The 26679-nt window shown below is 40.2% G+C and overlaps 1 protein-coding gene across 1 annotated transcript; it reads right to left on the minus strand.

The window, feature by feature from the left end:
- Nucleotides 1-7325: 7325 nt before the first annotated feature.
- Nucleotides 7326-24355, minus strand: nol10 (nucleolar protein 10). The gene is made up of 21 exons (XM_005933953.3): nucleotides 24193-24355; nucleotides 23054-23099; nucleotides 22859-22957; nucleotides 21658-21735; nucleotides 21536-21573; nucleotides 21291-21427; nucleotides 20564-20629; nucleotides 20388-20448; nucleotides 19817-19902; nucleotides 19532-19610; nucleotides 18963-19112; nucleotides 18792-18858; nucleotides 17469-17521; nucleotides 13573-13699; nucleotides 12007-12086; nucleotides 11795-11893; nucleotides 11070-11162; nucleotides 10750-10926; nucleotides 8864-9180; nucleotides 8551-8653; nucleotides 7326-8031 (listed from the first exon to the last, which is right to left on the minus strand). Exons 1-21 carry the CDS (start codon nucleotides 24256-24258, stop codon nucleotides 7891-7893), a joined length of 2163 nt encoding a protein of 720 aa, XP_005934015.1. The 5' UTR covers nucleotides 24259-24355; the 3' UTR covers nucleotides 7326-7890.
- Between the last annotated feature and the right edge of the window lie 2324 nt (nucleotides 24356-26679).

A 26679-nucleotide genomic window follows, 5' to 3' on the forward strand; every position in this document is an offset into this window, starting at 1 on the left:
TGCATTCCAGGCAAGCTGTGTCAACTCGTAGATAAATGTACTCAAGATTAAATCTTAATCGTTTTTAGTGGACACCACTCAGTGAATTTGTAGCTGCAGGTTGATTTTGGAATTATTCAAATGGAGGAGAAGTAAAAAAAGTATCATGAAAAAAGTGATCTGAAAGATGAAGACTGTTATGTCTTTCCAGAGCTGCTGGTTCCATGAAGTTCTAGCTCGTAGGAATCCAGTAAGCACAGGTGGATCTCTAACCTCGAAGTATGTGAGAAAGACACACAAGGGGCAAGATGGTTTTGCAGAGTCCCCATAAAATAATGTCTGCCACCTAGGACATATCGAGGTGTCACATTGGCACATCACAGCCAAAGACTGTATATAAAAGATGACAGTGTCCACTGTATTTGAAGTCTCGCAAAATAAGCATTTTTGTCTCCATCATGTTAAATTTTTGGAGCCAGAAATGACCATGTTTGGATAAAGTATTGGTCCATACCGTACTTTGGAGCTAGGCGTTGCCAAGTGGTGGAAGGCCGTCACTTGGGTGGTCTCAGGATCTCATCCCTGCTTTTTGCAGATGATGTGGTTCTGTTGGCTTCATCAGGTAATGGCCTCCAGCTCGCCTTGCAGCCAACTGTGAAACAGCGGGAATGAGAATCAGCACCTCCAAATCTGAGGCCATGGTCCTCAGCCGGAAAAGGGTGGAGTGCCCACTCCGGGTCAGGGACGAGTTCCTGCCCCAAGTGGAGGAGTGTAAGTATCTTGGGGTCTTGTTCACGAGTGACTGGAAAAGGGAGCCGGAGATCGACAGACGGATTGGTGCTGCCGGTGCAGTGATGCGGATGCTGTACCGGTCTGTTGTGGTGAAGAGAGAGCTGAGTGTAAAAGCGAAGCTCTCAATTTACCGGTCGATCTACATCCCTGCCCTCACCTATGGTCACGAGCTGTGGGTAGTGACCGAAAGAACGAGATCACGAATACAAGGATGGAAATTGGCTTCCCCCGAAGGCTGGCTGCCTTCTCCCTTAGAGATAGGGCGAGAATTTCAGCCATTCGGGAGGGGCTCAGAGAGCCGCTGCACCTTCACATTGAAAGGAGCCAGTTGAGGTGGTTCAGGCATCAGACAAGGATGCCTCCTGGGCACCTGTACGCTGGAGAGATTATATCTCTTGGCTGGCCTGGGAACGCCTTGGTGTTAGAGGAGCTAGAGGAGGTGGCTGGGGAGAGGAAGGTCTGGGCTTCTCTGCTTGAGCTGCTGCACCTGCGACCTGGCCTCGGATAAGTGTAAGAAAATGGATGGATGGATGGATGGACCATTATGCAGAAGGCGCGACATGTTTTTGTTTTATGTATTAATACATGACTATGCACGAAGACAACACAGTGAGTCAAAATATTTGGAGGGTTACACTTTTATTCACTGATTAGCTTCGGACAACCAGCAAGACTGTGGTTTGGGGTAAAACATGTCCTTATAACAGTAAGCTTCATTGTTGAGACAAGTCGGCAGTTATAGCGATGTGTCATTATTGGCATAGCTGAGTGAATCATGCGCAGCAGCCCAATAACTTGTGCCTAACTTAGTCTCACTGTCAGCTTTGACATAACATTGTTATTTGGACCAGGAATGAGAACAGTCTGGTAAAATCTGAGAGCTGTTCATGATTTCCAGAATACAAAAAGTCGCAATAAAAGGACGTTTCTTATATTAAACATGTCAAATTTACAAAATTACCACAACCAATTAAGAAATAATTTCAAATCTAATTTCAAAATCCAGTATAATAAAAACATTATTAACATGCCTTTGGCTTTGAACATATCTATGCTCTACTTGCCCACTTGTCAGTGGGTTGTTTCAGCTTGTTCTCTGCTGACTCATCAATTTTTCTTCTTTCAGGGTTGAGTTGCTCGGCGTTTGTTCGCATGGTGGTGTGAGGACTGAGACCTCGAAAAAGAAAAAAAAGAGTGTAGGTATTGTCACTGCAAGATTTTTTTTATGCGTCCTGGGTTGGCCTGAAGCTCTGCGGACAGACTGCTGCATCAGCACATTTCACTCCTTTGATCCTTTCGCAGAAAAAGTCCCAGACTGAAGAGAAGGCTTAAAGCTTTACACTTCATGCATCACAGTTTTACTATTTAGTCTATGAAACTTAGGATGAAAGTACAAAATGTTGCATAAATAATAAGCCACCTACTGAGGCCTGCAGAATCACACCAAGTTGGCATGTAATAAATTTAAAGAAAAATGGCACTATTGTACATCTAATTGATTTTCACATCCCCGCTGACCATGTAAGAGTTGCAGTTGGTGCTGTGAAGCCTTGGTTGTTTGGTGAAGATGGACAACTGGCACCAGGATCTAGAAGTGGATTTCATACCTAACTGCACACACTGTACTACTGAGGGCCAAATTTACTAAGCAGTTCAAATTACTGAGATTCCTGGCTGGATGAGAGCAGAAGGTTTTGCATGTAATCTAGTAACAATGTGTAAATTTATGACCACTATCATAGCCACTTCATTTCAATAATGACCAACACAGTTCATACAAAGAGGAATGCAACTTATTAAGTTAAGAAGACCCAACAAGAACGCAAGCAATATAGAACAAAAACACTGCAGTGCAAGTGCAGGTTTTACACATGCATGTCTCTCCAGAAACAGTATGTCAGTTGAGATCAATGTGAGGTTGTAGAAGGAGAACCTGTATATTTTAATATATGGGCAAAATCCTGTGTTAATAAACCACTAATCTGTGTCCAACAGCTGACATGTGGGATTTATAGAACAGCACAAAGCATTATTTATAATCAAATCCTAATAATCATAAAATGAATGAAGTTAATGCTATTTTGTCACATGTACCGCATGTCTAAATGCACACATTTGTACTGCATGCCATGAAGATGCAGGTATCTGAAGGAAAAATTCTGACTCACATTTCCCTGTGCAACAATGATTTCTTCAAAATCCTGAATTCAAGAACACCTGAATTACACATTGGTAAGATTTACGCATTATTCTAACATGAATCACATTATTACGCATTTCTATAGGCAGGTCAACGTGATATGTAAAAGAATAATGGAGTATTAAAAAAATTATACATAAAAGCCAAATTGTGATGTTACAGAGCTGTGTGTGCACACTGCTGATTAAAAACATGCAAGGGCTTTTGTACTCTGCAGATTTCAGTGTGGAGCAATGTCTTTGTTGGGTATTTGTAGCTGAAGCGGTAGAGCAGGTCATCTACTAATCGGAAGGTTGGTGGTTTGATCCCTGGCTGCTCCAGTTTGCATGTCAAATATCCTTGGGCAAGTTACTAACCCAAAGTTGCTCTCCGATACATCCATCGGAGTATGAATGTTAGATAGAAAGCACTTATGTATAGAAAAAAGTGCTTGTATGAATGCACAGGTAGAGTAGAAGACTACAATATGAGAACCAGTACATTTACCGTTTGTAAAAATGTAATTAAAAACCTGAAACACTACAAACTCCTCTGTTGAGCGTGAAAGGTACGTTTATGGTATGTAATGCATCCATGGCTACTACGAATCTTGTTTTGGGCATATATTCTTCCCTTTCATCCATCGCTCTTTGTTACTTTCTACATTGTTTCATAAAAAGTAGTACTGAGACCAGAAACATGTTGGGGCTCTGCTCTAAACATGGTGGTGAGGATACAGAGAGCTATAGTCTTTGGCAAAGCACTCACAGCTTTAAACAGTCCCGCATCCTAGTACTAATAAATTCAACGATCATAATACAGTTCTGTCAGGAGAAAAATATAACATGGTTTTCTTTGTTGTGGGTTCAACTTTACCCCACAAAATGTATCTATACAAAATGTTTTGCAATCTGAGAGGGAAAATCCTACATATACATATTCAGTATTGACAGCTGTAGAAATGCCCCTGTTCACACCATTTAATAGCTAAACTGACAGGTTCTTGAGTTGTCCACCAATACAGACTGTAAATCTGGCTTTTAGCATGAACACACACTTTTCTTAATAGCTCTCCTCAATTCCTCTTTAGTAATTCTGATCCACCCTCCTTTCTTATTTTCTTCATGAACTCCTTCCATCTTCTCAACACTCTCTTCACTCATTAGTACCTTTCCATTGCTGTCCTTAACCACTGGATGCACAAATATTTATCAGAAATGTAAAACATAAAATTAAATCGGAAACAAACAAGGGGCCACTATTCTACAACCAATCTGAAATTTTCATTGATCATTACATGGAAAAACCAGAGAAGTCTGAGGCTTTTAAGTCCAGCATGCATAAAGACCCCAGATTAGTTTATGATATTTTCTATATCTTCTATACATCGAAACAAAAAAATTAACCACACACATAACTTTTCTAGCAGATGTAAAAATACCTTTCATAACCCAAAATTAAATTCACACCTCATGATGACCTGCATGATGTTTCATCTTACATTCAGGTTCTTTTTTCTCTCTGCTGGCACTGGCTGACCCAGTTCTTGTGGCCTAATTGCCAGTAGTCATGGTGAAGCCAAAGTATTGTGAAAAAAAATGAGGCCAATCTGGCTGGTACTACACCAGATGACATTAAAAAAAATGTTTATTTGTTCAACGAGAAACGTTAGCAGTGTCCCCAAACAAAGGGGTCTCGTCACAAAGCCTTTATTGCACACTTACACAAGCCTAAAGCTTCCCGTTCACCCTGGAAAAGTTTTAAAAGTATATTACACCTGGATCTATTTACAAATTGAGAGGATTAAAGGAGCGCATCCTCATTTCGAGTAAAGGGAAAACTTAAGATTAAAATCATAATTTGATATCTTGGGGAGGTATGGGTGGGAGGTAGATGTGAAGGCACTGATAAAATTTGTCATATGCGTAGAGAAAAGAAAATCATCTCCATACTAAGGCATTAAAACACCCTTAAAACACCTCTGGACCTATTAACAATTCATATATAGTTTGACTTAAGAGTAAAAAAAAAAAAAAAAATGTGTCTTTTATTGAGTTTCAACCTCCTTCACCAGGGCTTCTGTCTGCATCAAAAAAAAAACTGCTTATAAAAAGCTCTGAGTCAGTGAATCAAATTGCTGGATGTTGACCCAGATTCTAAACAAGCCTGATCCGCATACACCCCATCCTGTACCACTACCTTAGTGGTAGACAACTAGAGACCCAACATCCATGCCTACAGTGCTGTGAAAAAGTATGTATCACCTTCCTTATTTCTAATTTCTTTTATATTTGTCATGCCTAAACAAATTTTAATATTAGACAAATATCATTCGTGAATATAATGATTTTATTCATTAAGGAGAAACCGCTATCCAAACCTATCTGGCCTTGTGTGAAAAAGTAAAGGCTCCGCTTTGTTAAATCACAAAAAAAGATCTGAAAAGGGTTTCCAAGACATTTCTACGGTTTTGCGACTCAAGTGAACGACAGTGAGAACCATGATCCACAAATGGAGAAAACTTTCAAGCTTGGTGGACCTTTCCAGGGGTGACCGACCGACCGAAATCACTCAAAGACCACAATGATGATTCATTCAGGAGATCACAAAAGAACCCAGACCAACATCTAGAGCACGGCAGGCCTCACGTGCTTCAGTTAATGTCAGTGTTCACGATTCAACAAGAAAAGAAAGACTGGTCGAAAATGGCACCCATGGGAAAGTTCCAAGGAGAAAACCACTGCTGACCACAAAGGACACAAAAGTTTCTGTCATATTTGCCAAAAGCATCTTGATGATCCCTGAGAACTCCTACCCTAAAGTTCAAGTGCACTTGAGTTATGCAGGAGCAGTGACTGAGGTGCTTTAGTTTGACCTTAAAAAGGATGTTTAAGGTCATGCAACAGTGAGCCAAAACTCCTCCACAGCCATGTGAAAGACTCAGTGCCAGTTTATCGCAAACGCTTGATTGCAGTTCTTGCTGCCAACAGTGAAACAACCAGTTATTAGGTTTAGAGGACAGTTACTTTTTTCACACAGGGCCAGGTAGGTTTGGATGTTTTTTTTTCCCTTAGAAAATGAAAACTTCATTTAAAAACTGCACTTTGTGCAGTTGTGTTTTTAGAAATCAATCCTGTTTCTCCCTCCAAGTAAGAAAACATTTGATTCATGCAACTTTTTTACCTTTATTAGATTATGGTGACCTGCTTTTAATGAATGCATCTGCCCACTACCTAAAGAGGTTGGATACTGTGTACCATTGTGCTGTACGTTTTATTACTGGTTATGGAAATCGTGTACATCATTGTTCTTTGTATGCTGCTGCTAAATGTCCATCTTTGCATATTCAAAGATTCTCCCATTGGTTGATCTTTATCTATAAATCTCTCCTTGGGCTGGTTCCATCTTATTTATGTGTTTATGTGTGTAAAAACCACAACCAATACAGCCTTCATTCTCACAATATCATACAATTGATTGTATTAAATACGGCTTTTAAATACGCTGCCCCTGCTTCCTGGAATAATCTGCAGAAGGAACTGAAATGATCAGAATTGGTTACCTTGAGGGAGTTTAAGTCCATTAAAGGAACAAGAAAATAACTCTTTTACTTTTGTTCTTAAAGTCACTCTTAATTTGATCTGTTATTTTATTTTTCACATTTGTACATAATATTGCATTTGTTTTAAATGTTATATACTTATGTGGTATTTGTATTTTGACTTTTGTTGCCATGATGCCAGGTCTCTCTTGGAAATTAGATTTTTAATCTCAATGGGATTTTTTTTACCTGGATAAATAAAGGACTGAGATAACTCAGGTTATCTTTGTTTAAAAATAAAATGCCCATGTTATGTTTAATCATGTAAATACAGTATTAATGTTTAGGTGTATTTTTTCTCACTTACATTTTGTTCATTTTAAACTACTCTTCTATACAGAGTACAGATTATGAGGCTTCTGCAGCAACTTTTCAGGGTGAAGTATGTGTCTGAAATGGATTTCTCCTGCATGAGATACTATCCACGCTGTCACAAACCTGATGGATTGTGGTGCAGAGGCGTGGTAACATCAAATGGTTGGGGTTACCACGCCGAGTGCAGAAAACAGCCCCCTTTCACATTTGAAAAGAGCCACTGCTGGAACAGAGGGGGTTCACACCATCAGCAGGTTGGGGGATGGGAAGGACTGATGGGAAGGCCTCCAGTTTCCAAGTACTGCAGTTGTATTTGGGGAAGGGGAAGAAGGTCTCCTCATTCATTCGTTCTCCTCTTCTCTCACACAAGTAGGGAGTGATCTGCTGCAAAGGAGGGAGGCGCCAATATTTTGGCAGATTATTTTATATTTTGATTTTCAACAGTAAAAACAATGGAGACAGGCAAATGTACCAAATATAATATAATATAGTACAAATGTTTCTAATTCAGCGTTGGCTTAACAATGTTTCTGCATTAATAAAAAAACAATTACATTTTCATTCCACACATTCCATTCTTCTTTAGCTGAAGCAGGCTCCACCACGGAGCCACTTTAAGAAACTAGACGCCACAGAAAGCAGCTACACGCCAAGTCCTCTCAGCTCTCTGTGTTTAATTTCTCCTGGGCCCTCCTGCTAAAATATATGCAGTCAGGGTACTTATGGATAATGGCCTGGCATTATATTCATACAGACAGCGACATGGGTAATCTCTCTTTTTTTAATATGCTCTGAATTAGCAGAGAACAGGTAAACACATGACCCAGACCACCCAGGAGAGGGACGGGCTCGTCTGTGCAGCAGTACCAGTCTCTGCAGCACGTCTCCAGCCTTCCCACCACTGATTAAAAGCTTAAAGTCAGTACAATACTTCTACGCTTGAAGACGACTGCCAGAGCTGAGTTAATGGAACAAACTATTCAACTCTGACTTCAGGGCAAGGTTTCTGCCAGTTAGGCGTCAGTCAATGGCGGCCTCGTCCTCTGCCGCCCCAGCCTCTCCCGCGGCCCCTGCTGCTGCTCAAGTGTCCGGCGGAGCGCCTCAGCTTCTTCCTCTCTTCGTGGTGCTCCCGCTCCGCTTGCTGCTGCTTCTTCTGCTGCTCCGACTGCAGAGGAGGACAGGAGGATGGATGTTAAACAAATGCAAGTGCTGCGATTATACCTGCAGATTGATGATGTATTTACTGACTTGTTTAAGGTGAAGAACCAATCATACACCAACAAACCCTCTCTGCATTTTCTCTAAAAGCGCTTTAGCTTGCTTTGTCTGACAATGAGATGACTTCAGACCAGCGAAATGTCATCCAGACATGGGCGAATTTGACATTAAGTAATGCTCAATTGAGGAGAGGGATTGTTTATGTAAAGATGCAAAGTGATGCAGTTATTCTTAAGGATTATCAAAGTAACCTTACATTTATACATTTATCTCACTGGGAGATAAATGTATAGAGTCAGTGGTTAAATCTCATTTTTTTAAAAAACCTTCATTGCTCTTATGAACATTTTCCAGATTTAAGTTCTGGATCCTGGAGACATCAAAAGTGTCTCCATTATTTGCTGCTTTGTGAGGGATTGTGATGATTTAAAGAGACTAGAGGCAAAGCATCAAGTAAGCAGTGTACCTTTTTGAGAGTGAAGGTCAGCTGTTTGCTGCCCACTGCGGTGTCAGCCGTGCCACTGGTTTCCGAGTGCTCCTCTAACTTTAGCCGTTCCTCCAGAGAAGTCCTAGAAGAAGGAACGCATGATCGTCAGGCACAATATACAAAACAGTACAGACAGAGCGTTGTCATAAAGCGTTAGGACACAGACTATTAATACTTTACAGGTGGGGTGATTCTCTGCCTTTAACAGCTGCAAACCCTGAAGCAATTTGGGTTTCAAAGAGTGTCTCAAACAATAAGTCATGTAACACAGGGTACATTTCCAAAGACATACTTCTGTAGTTTCTGCTTGCGGGCCATGTCATTAAAACTTCTGAACTCCTCGCCAGCTTTGATCTGATAAAACTGCGGCTGACTCGTCTTCTTGCTCTCAGCCACATTTGAGCATTCTTCTCCTCCGTTCTGCTCCCTCTCCACAAGGACAGTGTTGCGGTCTGCGTCCTTCCTCTCCTGCCGCCGGCGGTCTCTGTCCTCCTGCCGAAGCAACCTCCGCTGCTCCCTCACCTCCTCCACCCAGCTTTTGTCATCGTCAGAGCTCTCCTCCTCGGAGCTGGCTCGCCCCTCTGGCTCCTCGTCGTTATCTTCAGGCACCTGCAGGGAGATGAAGCAGAGCAACAAAAAAATCACTGATGTGATCTGCTTCCTGGGCCCTCATCTTCCAATATATCAAGAAAACACAGCACGTGTACACACAGCTGGCTCAGTGAGGCTTGTAAACAACAGAAAAACATGTGATCATGTCCAGAGGGATTAATAATGCGCTGGTTCTAATAATGGAAATAAATCTGAAAAGCCACTGTTTAGTTACACCCCCCCTTTTTTTTTTTGTGCAAAAGTTTCAGCACATACTTGCTTTCTAAAAGGCCTGAACACTGCACATACACTAGTCTGCTGGTGACTGGGATCAGCTGGTTTTTCAGCTGATCGTCCATTGTTGCACACCAAATTAGCCATAGCTGTATCTGATTTTGTGCCCATCTGATTAGCCCATCCTTTCGGCTCTCAAGCACTTCTGTAAGAGTTTGAACCACATTTCTGTGGTGCAGATTGAAACAAACGAGATATGACAACCACCTGAACCTGTGTAAACATGGCATATGACCAGTGAGTAGTTGAAATTGATATCAGTCCCATTGCTGCTCTAAAAGCTCTAATTATGCATGCAGGTCTATGTTGTGTCTTTACATTGCCTCATGTCATCAGTAAGAGAGCCAACATGGCATTGAGGAAGCTAACAGTAAAGGTTCAGGGCTATTAAGGTATTTTACACCTACAACAAACAATTGTTCTTCTTTGGGTGCTTGGGGGGTTTAAATGTAACTGCAATCACTCCCTCGCTTTTGTGTTTTCTGTTACATATGTGTGTATATGTGTTATCCTCCAATCAATGAACTCTTTAGCTGTTTTTGTCTTATTTCTCTCCATGAGTACTAAGATGTAATCATAATGAGACTGAGAGCAGGGCAGGGAGAAACCAGTTGATCATAAATAAAAGGTCCTTTTCATATATTTTATTTTAACAAATTAGGACACTGTTTTTTAAGTTGAGCCAAATGCTGACATCCTTAAAGTGAGGAATATATTTAACACAGTTATAGATCAACACTTGGTAACTGTGCAAAAAAGCCCTTTAACCTATTTTAGAAATAATGTTGTTAAATAGTTAAACTTTTATTGTGAACATAAATAATTGGTAAGCCAGAGTTAGAAAATACTGGCGGTGGTCAGCGGTACCCTCAGCCTCCTAGTAAATGTACCTAAGTTATGAATTTTGAAATCCTACATCACCTTGTTTTCGAGTTATCATTTTCACAAAATTTGCAAAAAACCTGCCCGCTAACCTTAAGGTCAAGGTCACCGAGACTCAGACTCGTTTAAATTTTTAGTAGATGCACCTGTGGTGCTTGAAACTCCTAGGTTGCTTCATTCTCAAGTTATCGCATCCACAAATTTGGGTGTCAGTGTTGCACACCCACCTGACTGATGGGCTATTGCCAGCCTTTTATGGCTGAGGGGTAAAAACTAAAATAGGAACTGGTCAAAAAAAACTTTGAATTCCGTGGCCTCCACACACAAGAGGCCATCTCAGTAAAACGATGCAGTGTTACCTGCTCGTGCAGTAAAACACTGTGTCGTTTACCTGCTTGGAAACCATTTTACCTGCTCGGAAACAGCAGCCTGCTGAGCTAGCAGCCGCAGCTTCTTCTTCCTTTTCTGGCCGACTTTGGAGACGATGGGGTTGAGCAGGCGGAACTCCTCGCTCTGCTCATCCACCTGGTAGTCTGAGTTTTCGAACATCACCTTGAAACGGTCGTCTCCCAAGATGCTGGGGAGAGCCTGCGGTTTGGAAAAAGTCAACAAAGAGGAACATTACGTCATGAATTCTACGAAGCTGCCTGGAAGAACATTATGATCTCTGAATACACCGTGTACATTCACAATTAATCAAAAACATTGATGTTGTAATCTTGTTTTTCTACCTTGCCCTTCTTTTTCCTGGAAACCACCTCTGCTTCGTCATCACCCTCCTCCATCAGTTTAAGAGCCAACTCCTTGTTCACCTTCGGCAGTTTCTGTTTCAGAGAGAACAAATTGTACTTAGCACACACGAGAACGGAGAGAAAATGATCCAATCAGTTTGAAGAGTGAATCACACATTCCTCAAATTAACCTACCATGTATTAGCTTTTGCACTTAGTGTGACAGGATGTGAGTAAAGTTTTGAACTTCAATCCAGTACAATCCAGTTTAATGGGTATTTTAACTCTGTGGAATTCTGTTTATGTAGCTGATTCAACAGGTTATCGGGATTTTTAGCTCTGAATCTTATTTATTCAGGTCATATTTTCAAAAACAGATTGATCATAATAAATACTACACAGAAAAGTGTTGCATGAGGGCATGGAGGGAAAAGATAAACACAGACTGTCACAGGAGTCACCCGCTGACATTGTAAGAAGGAGATGAATTATGTTTATTCTGCTACAGCTGTTGCACCAAACCAGTCAAATATGGACTAAATGGACTTAAATCTGAATGTTTGCTCAACCATAATGAAATTCAGAGGCTATAGCTGCTTCTTAGACAGCAAATGCTGATTGTTGATTCATCTTCTAACTATGATGTTTCAGTACTGAACATGAAAAAGCCAGTAAAATGAGACCTGACATTTCCATAGCAACTAGCAGAAAAACTAAACTCTCACCTTAACCTGAACTCTCTGTGTTCGGGCCTCCTCGATCTTCTGGCGAATCTTATCCTTGCGATATTCCTCATACGCAAAAGGATTGACCATACTTTTAACCTACGGCCAAGCAAATAAACATTTGCAGTTTAGGTTTAGTGTGTCACGTTAGGATCAGTTTGAATTGAACAAGTCCTGACAAAAGTCTGAGATGTACACAAAAAGGATGATACCTTATGATAAAGTCTTATGTCCATGAAGAAACCGTGCATGTAAGCTCTCAGGAGGGATGATCCGATCAGGTGAGTCAAACCTGGCCATGAAATTAAAAAAAATAAAATAAACACACACATTTTTTGCAAATACAATCTGCTGTAGTTATACATCTACTAAATGTAACGCTAAAAAATATGACTACCGATATTCCATATACTGATTGCCACATAATGCGACTGAGACATTGACAGTAACCAGAGAATAAATTCTAATGACGTGTGTCACTGACTGACTTCCTGTGTCACCATCAAGAGGAGAAACTTTGTGGTTTAGTATGAAATCTTTCAGTAAATACACGTTCATGGTGCCCAGAAGATGAACCCAAATGATTTTATTGAACGTGAGAAGAAAAGAAAAACAAACCAGAAAATTTAAATTTGTTTACAACAACAACACCTGTTTACCCAAACACTGGTTAAGATATACATCTATTCCTCCCGTCCCCATCCGTCTTAAGATTTGTAACACTGACTGGCTCTAAATGTAGTAAGATGAGGGCTTTCGTGCTTTCCCCTTCTCCTAACGAGAGGCGACTGTTTGTGGATCAGTGAAATGTCTCAGGTACTGGATCGAATTTCACACATTCATCTTCCCTTCAGGATGAACTGCAAAAATCTTTGTGACCTCCCTCTATACTATTCTGTATTACGATTACAACAGATCTGCACTTTAGTCCTTTTTTAAACATTAACATCTTTTTACTTCATAAAATTATATATCTAAAAACTTTGGTTTTGTCACATTTCAAGACTTCTCAATAAATTTTTCAGACCCCAGTGAACGTGTGAGTAAATGAATATCGAAATGGTCAATATTGACCTTCTTTCCACGCCTGACTTCACCTTAAAAGTTGCACAAATACTCCCATCCATCACAGGAAATGTGTAATAGCGTGCGTAGACAAGGACACACTCTTACAAGCTGGATGATGGGGAACTTGCTCTTCTCAGAAACTTTCACAAGTGTGCTGTACTCAATATGGACATGTTACATAACAGGGCCGCATTACATGGCTCCTGTATACCAACAGTGATGTTCCCGTGCCTACTCCCTCCTCTTCTTTTATCACACATCAGCCAATCATCTTTCTACTTCTTGTCATTTGATCTCTTTCCTGCTGAGCCTGCATTCCAGTGTTCATTCAACCCATCCAATATCCACTCCTTTGACCCTTCGTGCTCCCCCTCTCTTACCCCTACACCCTACTTCTCTTACCTAAAGCATTTCAATCATTCCCGTGGCCTCTACTTAGACAGTCTAGCCACTCAAACTAACCCCCCTAGGCGGCGAAGTGGCTCACACTGATTCATAGTTTTGGATATAACTATCAGGGCTGGTATTAAAGTCACTCTTTGTGTAAAGATCTCTTGAGCTCTCTTTGCTTTCTAACCAAAAGAGCCAAAGCAAAAATTGCACACTTAGATTGAGGATTTTTTTTTGCTTTAAAAGTGCTCAAATTTGGGCTGATTTACTCCAAGTGCTCTGCAGTTTCATGAGGTACAATTAAGGTAATGAGGTCTCACCCAGATTTTCCAGGTCCTTCCGAGTGACAAACTTGTAGTCATCATACACCGTGCTCTCCGGGCTCTCCTCCAGCTCCTCTGTTAGGTTGTCTAGGAAGGAGCACCATCGAGGTGCTGGGCCCAGAGCCTAAACACACACACAAAAACACATCCACCCGCTTGGTTCAGATTTAGACTGTTGAGTACTGTTTGTTGTTAGAAAAAAAATAGCCCAACTCAGCCAGGTCATGTTTCCATTACAGCAGAAAATAAATGTCCTTAAGGGTTTTCAGGGAATTGTAACGACTTGCAATGCAACACTGGTGATACAGGAAATGCAGAGTAGCAAAAGGTCGAGAAATCGCTTTTTGAGTGTGTAGTTTTAAAAACAATCCTTTTGTGTGTTCACAAAAGTAAAAAAAAAAGAAGAAGAAAAAAATCACCCAAGAAATCCAAGTTGGTCATCAGAATATGAACTTGTTTAAATGTTAGACAGAAAGGACTTGGGTATAGGAAAAAAAAGTGTATGAATCGGTGCTCCACTAGAATAGAAAAGCACTAAGAACCAGCTGCTTCCTTCTTACCCTGAGGGGTTGCCACAGCATGTGGACACGCACATTGATTTGGCACCAATTTTACATTGGATGCCCTTACGGAGACAGCTTTGTCAATTATTTGAGTTTGGGACCAGCAGTAGACGTAGACTAGCTTGTGACTCCCATGAAGATGGATTTATGTGTCTCCACCACAGAACCTCTGTTGCAAGCATTTCTCAGTAAAGTTTTCATAAACATTGATTTTGAAGACAATCAGTTAAAGCTGATGTTAGTTAAAGCATATATGTTGGTTGTAGTACAAGTCTTAGGGTCCAAACGCCAGACAGCCACCTGTTAGGTAAAACTTCCTGGTATCCAAAAAGTGGAAATTGGCAGTACTGTCACTAACTTGCAGAACTCTTTTACTATGAACCAGCTCATAAGCCATAACATAAAAAACAGAAAGTGTGACACCAGAGTTGAGAAAACTGAGGTTTTCTTGAAGATATTATATAACTTAAGGTTAAATTTGCTTCCAGCCAGGACAGCATAATGGTGACCAGCAAACACATGTGACCACTTGAAAATTCCCTGGGCACCATTCTCTACTTTTCTCAAATGTAGACAACTAACATTACGAACAACCTAAAGAGCTTCAGGTCAGTAAGGGTTTACAAATAAGACCCGATTATTCTTTGCAGTTATTTTTAGGCAAACATGCAAAACACCCAACAGGAAACAGCTTTTAAAGTATACAACAGGGACAGCTGCAGATACCGCAGATGCACAGTCCTGCTTTTTTTGTGATCAGCTTAAAGTGTATAGTGCATAGTGATGCACTGTATTGTAGCACTTTTGAGGAAAAATCCACACATCACAAAAGAATATTTGCAGGCGCACATATCTGCCCAGAGCCCCACGCTCACCATCTAATGCAGACACTTAAATATGTCACACTCTGACATTCACTACTGTGCAAAAAATTGAGCCACACTTCATTTCTTTACATTTTGCTTCCAGGGAGCCAGACTTTTTTTTTTAATTTAGGCTTTTTTTTCACCGATTTTCAGTGCAGTCCTTGTGACTTATCATATTCAGAGGAGTGTTTTGTTGATTTATAAGCTACTTAACACTGACCTATGAATCATTCAAGCATAAAAAAGGCATGTAACTCAAATGATGATTCAGTGGTGTGTCTACACATAACAGACAAGGAACCAAAGTAAACTATCTTTGTGTACTTTGGTTTTTAGCAGCCTGTTGTAAAAACACATTGTTTGTTTCCATGTCTTTAGTAGAATCTACAAAAAATGTAAAAAGATAACAGTTTTTGTAATTTTCTTAAAAGGAATGATGAAACCAGACAAGTTGAGGACAAAACAGGTAACAAATCTAAAAGAAAGAAAGAAAGAAACACACTGCCAGTGCAGTAAAACAACACCAGGATAGGAAAATACACAAGGGAAAGCTATCAGTCACAGACTGTTCACCAGAACTCGAAATTATTAAAGTAGTGTGAGATCATCGTGACAGAGAGCAGAACAAAAGACAGCCAACATCCAAAGAAGAGCTTTGAATATCCTTCAAGAAGTCTGGAGAACTCCTCCTGAAAACTACTTAAAGAATTTACAAGAAAGAACTGAAGAAAGCTGAGTGTGCAGGCTGTGTGGAATTACAAGGATGATCATACCAAATGCTTACTTTCATTTTCTGCTTTTGTCACGTGTACATTTCAAACTCAGTCATCTGTTTATATCATGGCTTGCTTCAATAAACTGAAGGCTCGTCTTCTTCACTTTGTAGTGACCGAGTTCTCAAAGTTCAAATATTTCGACTGGAGAACGCTGATCGAAAGTCCGATGATGTCACACCACTGAGGTCAAAGTCCAGCGTCCCTGTCATTGTTTAGTCACATCACTCCTGAGCTAACAAAGCTAACAGAGATCATCAGGGGTCACATGTGGAGACGAGAACCCTTTTTGGTTCAGAAAATGTCAGTTTGGTTGAAAATGCCCTGAAGTCACACCAACAGCATTCTACTGTTAAATCCTGGGAAATAGGAAAAGTGTTGAAATGAGCTTTTAAAGAAAACAACCATTTGTTTCTAATGTTTGCTAATCTGTGACTCAGATCTGCTTTTTCATAAACATGTCAACACCAAAAATCACATGTAATATGATCTTTTTCAATTATGTTTTAGTCTACTTTAAGATTTTCTTCCAAATCAGCTACAGGTCCAACTTTTCTGCAATACCACCTCTTTAAGAAATCAAGTGATTTCAGCATCACTTCCCTGGCCTGAGCAGCTGACAGGTGTGATCACAAGTAGCCTCTCGCATGTCTGCATTTATGTACATATTATATCTCCTCTGTTGACTTCCATGAGCCGGATCATGATATTGAGGGGGCAAAATTGTTAGGTGGTGAGCAAAGATTGTGTTGGTGTGGGCAAAAAAACAAAACAAACTGATCGCTTCCAATGAGTGCTCTCTTTCTACTGCAGAGTTGCAGTAGAAAGACTCTTCCTTGACTAGAGAGCTAGCTCTCATTACCAGGGATGATATTTGATATGAACTTTGGGCCAGTTGCTCTCTGCCCAAGTTTGGGATTCGTGGTGAAATCACCGAGCGCTCAGTATAAGAGGTCAAAACAGGACTTCCATGGTGCTGTCTAAAAACAGCAACTGTCCTGGAAAATGTCAGGACATGCCTTAGAAGATGATACTGAATGGGAGGTCGGCTAATTTTAAATCAGGTAAGGTTTTCGGCTTGTATGTTCAAACAATGACAGACTCACCTTTTCTCATAGGACAAAAGGACCAAAGTTTACCACATGCATGGAAATCAGGGCTGGAAAGAACCCATTTACACAAAGCAAACCCTAGTTGACTGTACACACATATGCACACACACACATCCACAGATGCGCGTGCATGCACTGACAATATCACATGAGGTAAGATCATATCAGTTCCAGAACAGACTGTTGATAGGAACAATTACTCATTAAGCAGAGGCCTCGTGAGAAGTCTGATCCCATGCTTTTCAGGCATGCTTCACTATTGAAGCTGGGAAAAAGTTAACAGGCCTCACATCAGGATTTTTATAAACCAGCAAAAACACCATCAACAAACTCGTGTTTGCTTCTTCTTATTTTTCACATCATTGTGTGTCACACCTGCAGTTCATTCCCACCCCACAGGGTTGACAATGACTCGCTCGGTGACAGAAAACAAATGGCACGTGCGCACTGTTTGGCCAGCTCCTAAAGGTGACCTTGCATTGCAAAGCTGTGTGAAAAGCTGCAACATGAATCATTCTTTGGTGTACTGTAAATATAAATGTGACTGGTGTAGGAGAATATAAATGTCTCTGTACTCACTGGGATGTAGAATGTGTTCATCTTGGGATCTTCATTGGCAGTGAAGAGCATACCTGCTCATGAACCAGAGAGCAGAGCAACAGTTAAAACCTCATCTAGTAATTTATAGGTCAAGTTCCTTCAGCACTGGTATATGAAAGACTGTCTGGGATCTGAATTTTCATATCGTAATGGCAAAACCCATTTCTGCTCTAATAATGAAGAGTTAAAAAAAAAACATTCAGGCAGCGAAAATGAACAAAAACAGAAGAAACTCAAGAAGCTGGTGCTGCTTTTCAACAGCTTTAGAGAACATCACTATAAGTTACAGAAAAATCTGAGGTTTTATTCCCCTTGTACACACTGCCTATCACACAGTAAAAGTGTGGGAGCTCTACAATAAGATGGCGCCATCCAGAGGTGGAGCTGCACAAAAAACTCTCATTTTAAATACCAGCTTAACTTACAGGAATCATTACTGTTTCATTCATAGGCCTATTTAGTCATGCATAAAAGCTGCTGGTTGCGCTTCAACACACTGCAGAGTTTCCACAATGTTTTTGCTTCAGTGGGTTTCTAGATGGGTTTAAGCTTTGGCTGTATTTTAATATACCTGCAGGCATATTAAAAGACAGCCAAAGCTTAAGCCACCCACCCACCACCACCTGTGAATTTTATACATTTGTATAAATTTAATGAAAAGCACACCACCTTAAACCCGACTCCCGATAACAATCGATCAGCAGTTCAAGAACGTATCACTGCTGCATATTTATGTGCAGTTATCTGATATTGTAATATTAAGAATGCAAAGAGTGGAGTTAGGGAGGATAACTTCAAATTAAAGTAAATATAGCTGGGGCGATGAGGTTGATCTGTATACAGCTGCTAGTTAAAAATCAACAGGTCATGCAAGTGGATAATGATAAAAGTAATTTTTTTCAGATGCCGAACGCTTGATCAAACCAGAAAAAAACTTTAAGAGATCAAAGAAGGAACAGAAATGGAGACACAGAGGACAGCAAGTTCACCGCTATATGAAAGCAGCACACGCATATAATTAATCATTATATCAAATTAAATATTAAAATAATCGCATCATTCTTGCTTAATTGGAAATCCTGAAGCTTAATAAAGCACCTTGAACTGAACTGACATTGACCACCCTCCACAGCTCACAGCTGCAGCCACAGTTAGACTCTATGTGGGAAACATCCTATTGAATATTTCTGCAGTGCTACATCTGCAGTGTTGGTTCATGTAGAGGTCAAGCAGATGCATTCTTGATGTTCTGCGGCTGCTCTCCTCAAACTTTGTTTCCAGCTTCCACAACTTAATTCTCACCTGAATTTGGGTAGACGCAAACACCGTTGATGTTGGTCTGAGGCTGTATGGAGGAGAACAACTTTCCCTGTGGAAAAGATATAAGATGGATGAAAGATGAGAGTGAGCATGAGTTTCTTGTGATCCACATAGTGAAAGCGCAATGATCTGTAACTGATGGCTGTTACTTACAGTGTCTTTGTTCCAGATTTTTATGATCTTGGAGTCAGAAGACACAACCAAGTCCAGCTGATTGTGGAAGTTGAGGGAGTTGATTGGCAGGTTGTAAAGGTGATCTTTGACTAGAAGCGGCTGACTGGAGCGCAGGTCATACAGCAGCACCTGCAAGAGATCAGAAAGGTAAAGAGAGCTGTCAGAATCCTGGATGAAGCTGTCTGCCAAATGTAAAAACCAAAACAAAGAGAAGTGCAATTAAAGGCATGAGAAAGCATCTACATGATTAACCAAAAGCTCATCCCTTGACCTTTTACTGAAAACTGAACTTGCGTTAACTTGTTAGCAAACTGCATGACATCAGCCACCTAATTGTCAGCTGATTAGTCACAGTAACTTCGCAGCCTGTGGGGAGCTGACAGCTCACAACAACAAACAAACACAAAAGAAGCAGAGAAGAATGCAGCCACAGAACTGTAAGGTGTTTTTTGACTGCTGTTCAACAGAAAATGCTGTTTTGAGATTAGCAATAACATAGATAAAGAAAAAGAAGCTATCCTTCTGGTAACATGAATGTTTAGGCTCACCTGACCAGTGGTGGTGCCGACCGCCATGGTGAGGGAGCTGTTAAACTTCAGCGCACTGATGGACGGCAGAGCTTGAACTCTGTCGACAGTTCCAGAGAATACCATTTAAAGATGGGGTAAAACACACAGAAACAGGATAAGAAGCTGGATATTTGTGTTTTATGCCATAATGACACATAGCTTGCAGCATGGTTTTCATGCAGGCTGTGGTGAAAAGTGCCATGTGGCTGCATATGCGTCGTCAGGCTGAGATCAGCTTTCTGAGCGTGACAGTTTGCTCCTTACTCTGTTCCTTCGGCGAGGCTACTCAGGGCACAGTCCAGCTTGCCCACACGGTTACGGACTCTGGGGTCCCAGCACTCGACCCGTCCCTGGTGAGCCGGCAGAAGAAAAGTCAGAGAGTCGCACAAGTGAAAATCTGAGCTTTTCTAATTAACTAAACAACTTTAAAACTATTGAAAAGCTATAATAGGCAAGTTCTTCCGTGGGCAGCTCTAAATTTTATGTGAGAGGCAACGATTTGAACTTTAACACCCAGAAATCATGTGAAACACTTATTTTTGTCAGCCCAGCTGGTGTGTGATTCTTTTTAACAAACAATACCGAGCAGAGGCGAGAAGAGAAAGATCTACCGCTGAGAAATTCAAAAGGGAAAAAATAAATACATTATTCAGTATGGAGCTAATTTTTCTACTGTAGCTAGTGACCTCTTGAAAAGAGAAACACATAATGTAAGTAAGCCCAAGCACTGGTGGCACAATGAGAACCGATTATGTAAAGTGCAAAAACAATATAAACAACTAAATAATAACCTTATATTAGCATTAAAAGGAGACAGTCACCGTTTCACACTTACCTCAGAGGATCCTGTGGCAAACAAATGGTGGATGGGGTTGATATCGCACACGTTGTTCTCCCTGTTTGAGAAGTCCAGGGAAAAAAAACAAAGATTGGCTGAGGAGTTAATATCGGATCACACCGGATTAGTACCGACGCACATAAAACCTTTTCACTGAAGAAGAAAACACTTACACAGCATCAGTCTGAAGAGAGTTAAGGAAACGTCCCTGCTCCAAGTTCAGTCTGAAAACCTCTGAACTGAAAGTGAAAACAACCACACTAATTAATTGCACACTACTCTTTAAAATATTAATGCTTGCTTGACTAATTTGCCTCGCTCTGTCAGAGGTCTCTTTCTCCCTGCTGTCACCATGCTCCTCACGGTCCAGTTTTTACCTTACAATATAAATGTATCCTCAGATGACTTACTGTGAGCTGATGCTTTAGAAATTAAAGTGAACTGAGTAAAATGAACCTTGTGTTCTTTTTATTCTGGCAGTAATATAATAAGTCACTATAAAGCCACAGAGAGACAGAAATAAATAAAAATACCCTAAAACGGCCAGATTTATATTTTGATATACATTTTTACCACTAAATCTTTTATCATCACTGTAAAGCAAAAAGCTCTGGTGTAACAGGGAAGACAAACATTGCACTCGGCACTTTAAACTCACAAGTAACATGCGTACCTTCACCCCCTTCTAGGTGCTTTTGTCCACTCTCCTGCACAAACTAACTCGGGGATTCTTGGCATGTCTGAGGACTTCCTGCCTTCTATTATATGTTAAATTGCTCTTTTACAGACAAAGTAGTGGATTTTTGCAAATGCTGAACCCTATTACCGGTAATGCTTTAACTTTGCTAGCTGACTGCTAAATCATGCACCCGAGGACTCTTAATCCGACTGTATTCTCACCTCGCCCCCACAAAGTAGAGATCACAGGAGGGATAGTGGTAGGAAAAGTCCCGACCAAACTTGGGAATACGAGTCTTGTAGTAGTGTCCATGTTGAGAGTGAAATTCTACATGGCGGTCACAGTGCAGAAACACCAACTGCACAGAGAAGAATGACAAAAACAAACAAAAAAGCAGAGTGAGTTTTGAACTATCAGAATTTAAAAATGCTGAAAAAACATTTCAAAATAAAAGGGCCGCCCGCACCTTGGAGTAGTCGTCAGACAGGATGTCAAAGGCCACGACTTTCAGAGGAAGAAAAGACAATAATGAAATTTAGTCACTGTCCAGTAATCGGAGCTGAGCAAAACCGGAGTCTAAAAACTTACCATCTGAATCTAGACAGCGCTCAAACTTCAGGGACAGCTGGTAGGTGTCATAGCAGCGAATCCTTGGTTTGTAAGTGCCTAGAACAAAAAAAAATGATTTGACCCTGTAGGCATCCCTGGACTCGGGCAGTATTACTTTAAGATGACACTAAGTGATGGTTCTGCTGCGTGAACTTGGGAGATGTAATGATCCTCTGGCACCTTTGGCTGTGACAATAGTTATAAGGATACTAAAAAGACAAGATGATCACTTTAACTTTTTAACTTTCAACCTGCCTTTCAGCTTTGTTTTAGCCTCATGGTAAATAGGCTTTTTTAAAAATTAACATTGTTAAATTTCAAATTAAGACTCACACATACAGTTTTCACAAAGTCCCATGTTTTCTAACAAATGCAACATCTCCCCCTGCAAAACGTACGAATCTCTGACCATCTGTACTGATGTATTATTAAAATGGTAGTAAAAACTGAAACAATCGTACACTCACGACGCTGCCAGCTTTCACAGCAATGTCACAACACACCAGGTTATAAAATCGAGAGGTGCACAACATGCAGAAATGGCAGGTGTGACATCAGCTTTGTCATCGAGTGCTGTTTGCCAACCTTGCCCTTTTACTGTAACCATCACTTTGGCCACCTTTTTCCTTATTTGTGCAAGTGGTTTAGGCTCCTTGCTCAGTTTCTGCAGGATGTGTGCCTCTGCTACAGGAGCATGTCTGTCAGTTAGCAACAAAAAATGCTTTATTCAGGAATTTCAGTGTGATGCAGAAACTGCTCGTTACCATCATGGCACTGCAACTTGAGCAGAGCACTGTCACGTTTATTGCAATATCAGAGAAATCTGCTACCTAAAGTGCGCTAGCTCAGCTGAGCTTTTTCAGAATGTGAAATTAATGCTCTCTGCTCCGACAGCTCTGAAATCAAGACACAGCTTTAGACAAGGATGACTAGTAAAGACCGAAGCTTTTGTTTTTGTTTTATTTTTCTATATGAAGCCAATTAATTTGCCTAAGAATTGTTTAAGAACTGCAGACTAACAACAGTCTGAAGGAAGCTTTTAACTACATACTTTCCTCAGAGATTAATTAAGTATTCTGATTTTGATTGACTCTGATAAATTCATGGACTTCTAGAGTTATTTCAGAGTTTTGAGAATAAAAGACTTTTAGGTGGAAATATAGCTTTATATATCTTTTACCTGCTGCCAGGATGAACTGACCATCCCGGGACACTTTGATGGAGGTGCACACTGTGGGCATCTCAAAGTCCTGGATGAGTTCAATCCTGCGCTGAATTTCTGAGTAATGCAAAGAACAGAAGCGTGTGAGTAAAGACAAACATTTAGAAGGAAATCAATCCGTGTGTGAAACTGTAATTATAGCTGTCAACTCACCGACATCTTTCTTTTGCAACTGTCTCTTCTTCCTGTCCGACAGCCACTGTGTTAACAACACAAAGGTGATCACGATTTAGCATAAAGAATAACATTCAACAACACAACTGCTTCCTCTTCTCTTAGTTTGATGGCAGGTCACAAAAATAAAGCTACATAGAAGGTAAAAAAGGTAACCTAAATAGTTAACAGGGTCAACAGTAAGAAAGCTCTCAAATGGAGCCGCAACTGTCAGGTGACATCAACGGTAACCCTTTAATAGAGAATCTGTCTCAGCGAGCAGACTGTCAGAAATTGAAAAAAGAAAACACAAGGACGCGGCTGTTTTGAATATGGAAAGAAGCATATGTATGGACTTAATCACCTTAAAAAAAGAGCAGTTAGTTATCTCAAAATCTGTTTTTCTCTCAATGAGCTTGACATCACCACTTAGACAACACCAACATCTCAGTTGTATTCCTTGTCTTTTACTGATTCCTGGTTGAGGCGGTCCGGCTGTATTTTGTTCTCAACATTTAGAAGAAAACTTAAAACAAGACTAAAGGTGGACTTTATTCATTGTATGCAGAAAGCATCCTAATCAGATACATTAACCGTTTCAACAGGCTCCCTTAATTAATGAGCATTTTATCTTATATTATGATCTTTTGTCTTTTTAATTTATCATTTGCTCAGTTTTACCACATTTTACTGTGTCTGTGGAGCACATTGATCTGCACTAACCTGCCTGAAAGATGCCTATAAATAAAGTTTGTAACTGCTAAATAGACATTTTAACGTTTTACCCAATTCTCATGTAGTATCTGAAATGTTAGACCTTTGATCCGTGATAATACCCAAATAATAACAACTATCGCTGCTGTAAATACAGATAAACTTTGATTAAATCTTCTGAGTATGACCTCATCTACGTCAGTGAACCTCTTCCAAGCAGCGGCAGATTTTTTCCATTTATTTATATGAATAATTTCATTAAATGGCGGTGTTAATAAGTATGAATTCAGCTATGACATTTCATTAATACAGTGTTAAGAACACTCATCTTACGGCTAGCTTGGTTAGCCGGCTATGGTGAAGGTAAGCAGTAACTTCACAGGTATGACATGAAGGACATCAGGAGCAGGAAGTGTGCTTCTTACCTCTGGAAGAGACTTCCCGTAGCTTAAATTGTAAATTTTGACATCATTCACGCTGGAAACCTGCATTGTAGAACGAGAGCATAACACTGATGCTGCTGCTACACACCGGTGAGCTGTGCTGAACCCACGTTGCTACTAGAGGAGCAAAAACAGGAAGTGGAGATGAGTTTAGAGAAACTGGGTCCGAGTAGAAACTGCACAGACTACACAAAGTTCCGAGAGGTTGAAAAACGACCAGTTAGCTACGTTGTTTTTCACTATTTAATACACATATATAGTTATTTTTTGTATGTATCATATACCTGTTTTAACTAGCTGTGTTTAATTTAAAATGTAGTTTAACTTTAGGTAAAAATAGACAACAAAACAAAACAAAAACAGAGCATTATAAATAATTGTATAATGTATGTATTGTGACTGTAAGCCCAACAAGGGACAATGGTTGAAAATTAGCAATAGCTATAAACTTATGTGCGTTACATCAGTTTTGTGTTTTGTAATTGGACTATGTTAAACTTCACTGTCCCTTTTTAAATAAATAAAACAATAGCGTATAGCGAAAGGGTTCTTCCTGTTTGTTGTTGGTAAATAACAAACTGCTGGATTCAAAAGAAAGAGAAAGCCCAGTCACATTCTCCTGTATTTTGCTGCCCTGTTATGAATAATGTATTCAGTAAAGTATTCAAAGGAGGATGTCTGTGTAGGTTCTCAGTCATCCAGGCCATGGTAATCTAAGGAGCTTGGAAAGAAAACACTTAAGGAAGTCCAGTCGTTTTTCTTTCCAAGCTCCTTAGATTATTCAAAGGAAGGATGTCCAGAAGATGAAGAAAGAAGACATGTGTACTAGGAACCTAGGTACAACAAATAGAGAGGTAGTGAAGCCAAAGGAAATGGCTTACAGTGAGGTTAGGTTGGACACTAAAGAAGGAGACAATTTATAATGATTGGCTAAAGGCAGCAAGACCAATTTGAAAAGAATGTGCAACAGGTTGGAGTGATTAAGGACAGAGATGGAAATGTACTACATGTACAAAAATGTACTACACAGGGATAACGCTGATGAACCATACCACGGATATATGGGAAAGAGTTGCTGAAACAAGCTGAAGAAGAGAGGTGATGATCAATGAGCAGCAGTATGGCTTCCTGCTGAATAAAATCACTACAGATTTAATGTTTGCTTTGAGAGTGTTGAAGGAGAAGTATAGAAAAGGCCATAAGGAGTTGCATTGTTTCTTTATCGATCTACATAAATAATATGATAGGATGCTAAGAGCAGAACTGTGGTACTGCACGAGGAAGCCAGAAGTGTCAGAGAAGTATGTGAGGGTGATGCAGGACATGTATGAGGACAGTGACACTGTGGTTAGGTGTGCGGGGTGACAGATGGGTTCAAGATGGAGGTGGGATTACATCAGGGATTGGCTCTGAGCCCATTCTTGTTTGCGGTGGTGATGGACAGGCTGACAGATGAGGTCAGGCAGGGGTCTCCATGGACTATGATGTTAGAAGACAACATTGTGATCTGTAGTGAGAGCAGGTGGGAAAGAGTCTGGAGATTTGCAGTTATCCTCTGATTGGAAGAGGAATGAAAGTCAGTAAAAGCAAGACAGAATATATGTGTGAATGAGAGGGAGACAGGTAAGAAGGAGAAGCTGCTATAAGTAGAGGTAGAGAAGGTGTACAAGTGAAATACCTGGGGTCAATTCAAAGCAATGGACAGTGCAAGAGAGAGGTAAAGAAGAGAGACAGGCAGGGATGAGTGGGTGGAGATGAGTGTCAGGGGTAATTTGTGACAGAAGAATAGCAGCAAGAGTGAAAGAAAAAGTTTCCAAGATGGTAATGAGACCTGCTGTGATGTAAGGTTTGGAGATGGTGGTACTAACAAAAAGACAGGAGGTGGCAGATCTGTTTCCATTGAGAGTGATCAGAATGAAAAAGATTGGAAATGAGTACATCAGCGGAACAACTTAGGTTGACTATTTTGGAGATAAAGTTAGAGTCGAGATGAGGGGAAAAAAAGCTATAAATAGATATAAATTATGTTAAGTTTAATCCAATGTCTTCAAATCCGAGTCTTGATAATAGTTTATTGTTTTATACTCCTTCTTATACATCCCAGTTTCTCCTTTCCTTCCATTTCTGTGAAACCATCATCCTTTTCTTACCTATTTCCCTTTGCTATCGCCATGTTTCCTTCAATTTCTACTTGATTATATTGTTGACTTCTGTCTGAAGCTGAAAACTAAATCAATGAAAATGCTTTTTATGGCTCCTTAGCTGGAGTTTCATTTCCTTTAATGCCAAAATGTACAATCTCATAAAAATCTAGCTGTAGAGCAAAGAGTCCAGCATGTAGACTCTTTGTTTTTATAAGAGTTTAAGCACATTTCACATTTCAGTTGAATATTGTAGCCTATTTTATTCTTATTCTTCTTTTCTTATTCTTCTTATAGTTTTCATTTATAATTATACATATCTAAATTA

Source organism: Haplochromis burtoni, unplaced genomic scaffold (assembly GCF_018398535.1).
Source record: "Haplochromis burtoni strain Fernald_Lab_line unplaced genomic scaffold, NCSU_Asbu1 Contig_176, whole genome shotgun sequence".
In the NCBI taxonomy this organism is placed as follows: domain Eukaryota; kingdom Metazoa; phylum Chordata; class Actinopteri; order Cichliformes; family Cichlidae; genus Haplochromis; species Haplochromis burtoni.

Bases quoted from the DNA above. Each gene is read 5' to 3' on its own strand.
- nol10 (XM_005933953.3), bottom strand. From the start codon at position 24,258: ATGCAGGTTTCCAGCGTGAATGATGTCAAAATTTACAATTTAAGCTAC. The intron at 11,163-11,794 runs GTGAGAGTTTAG...TCTCTGAAACAG, and splicing joins CACAGAGAGTTCAGGTTAAG to AAACTGCCGAAGGTGAACAA. The intron at 8,032-8,550 runs GTACACTGCTTA...CCTCCTCTGCAG, and splicing joins TGACCTTCACTCTCAAAAAG to TCGGAGCAGCAGAAGAAGCA.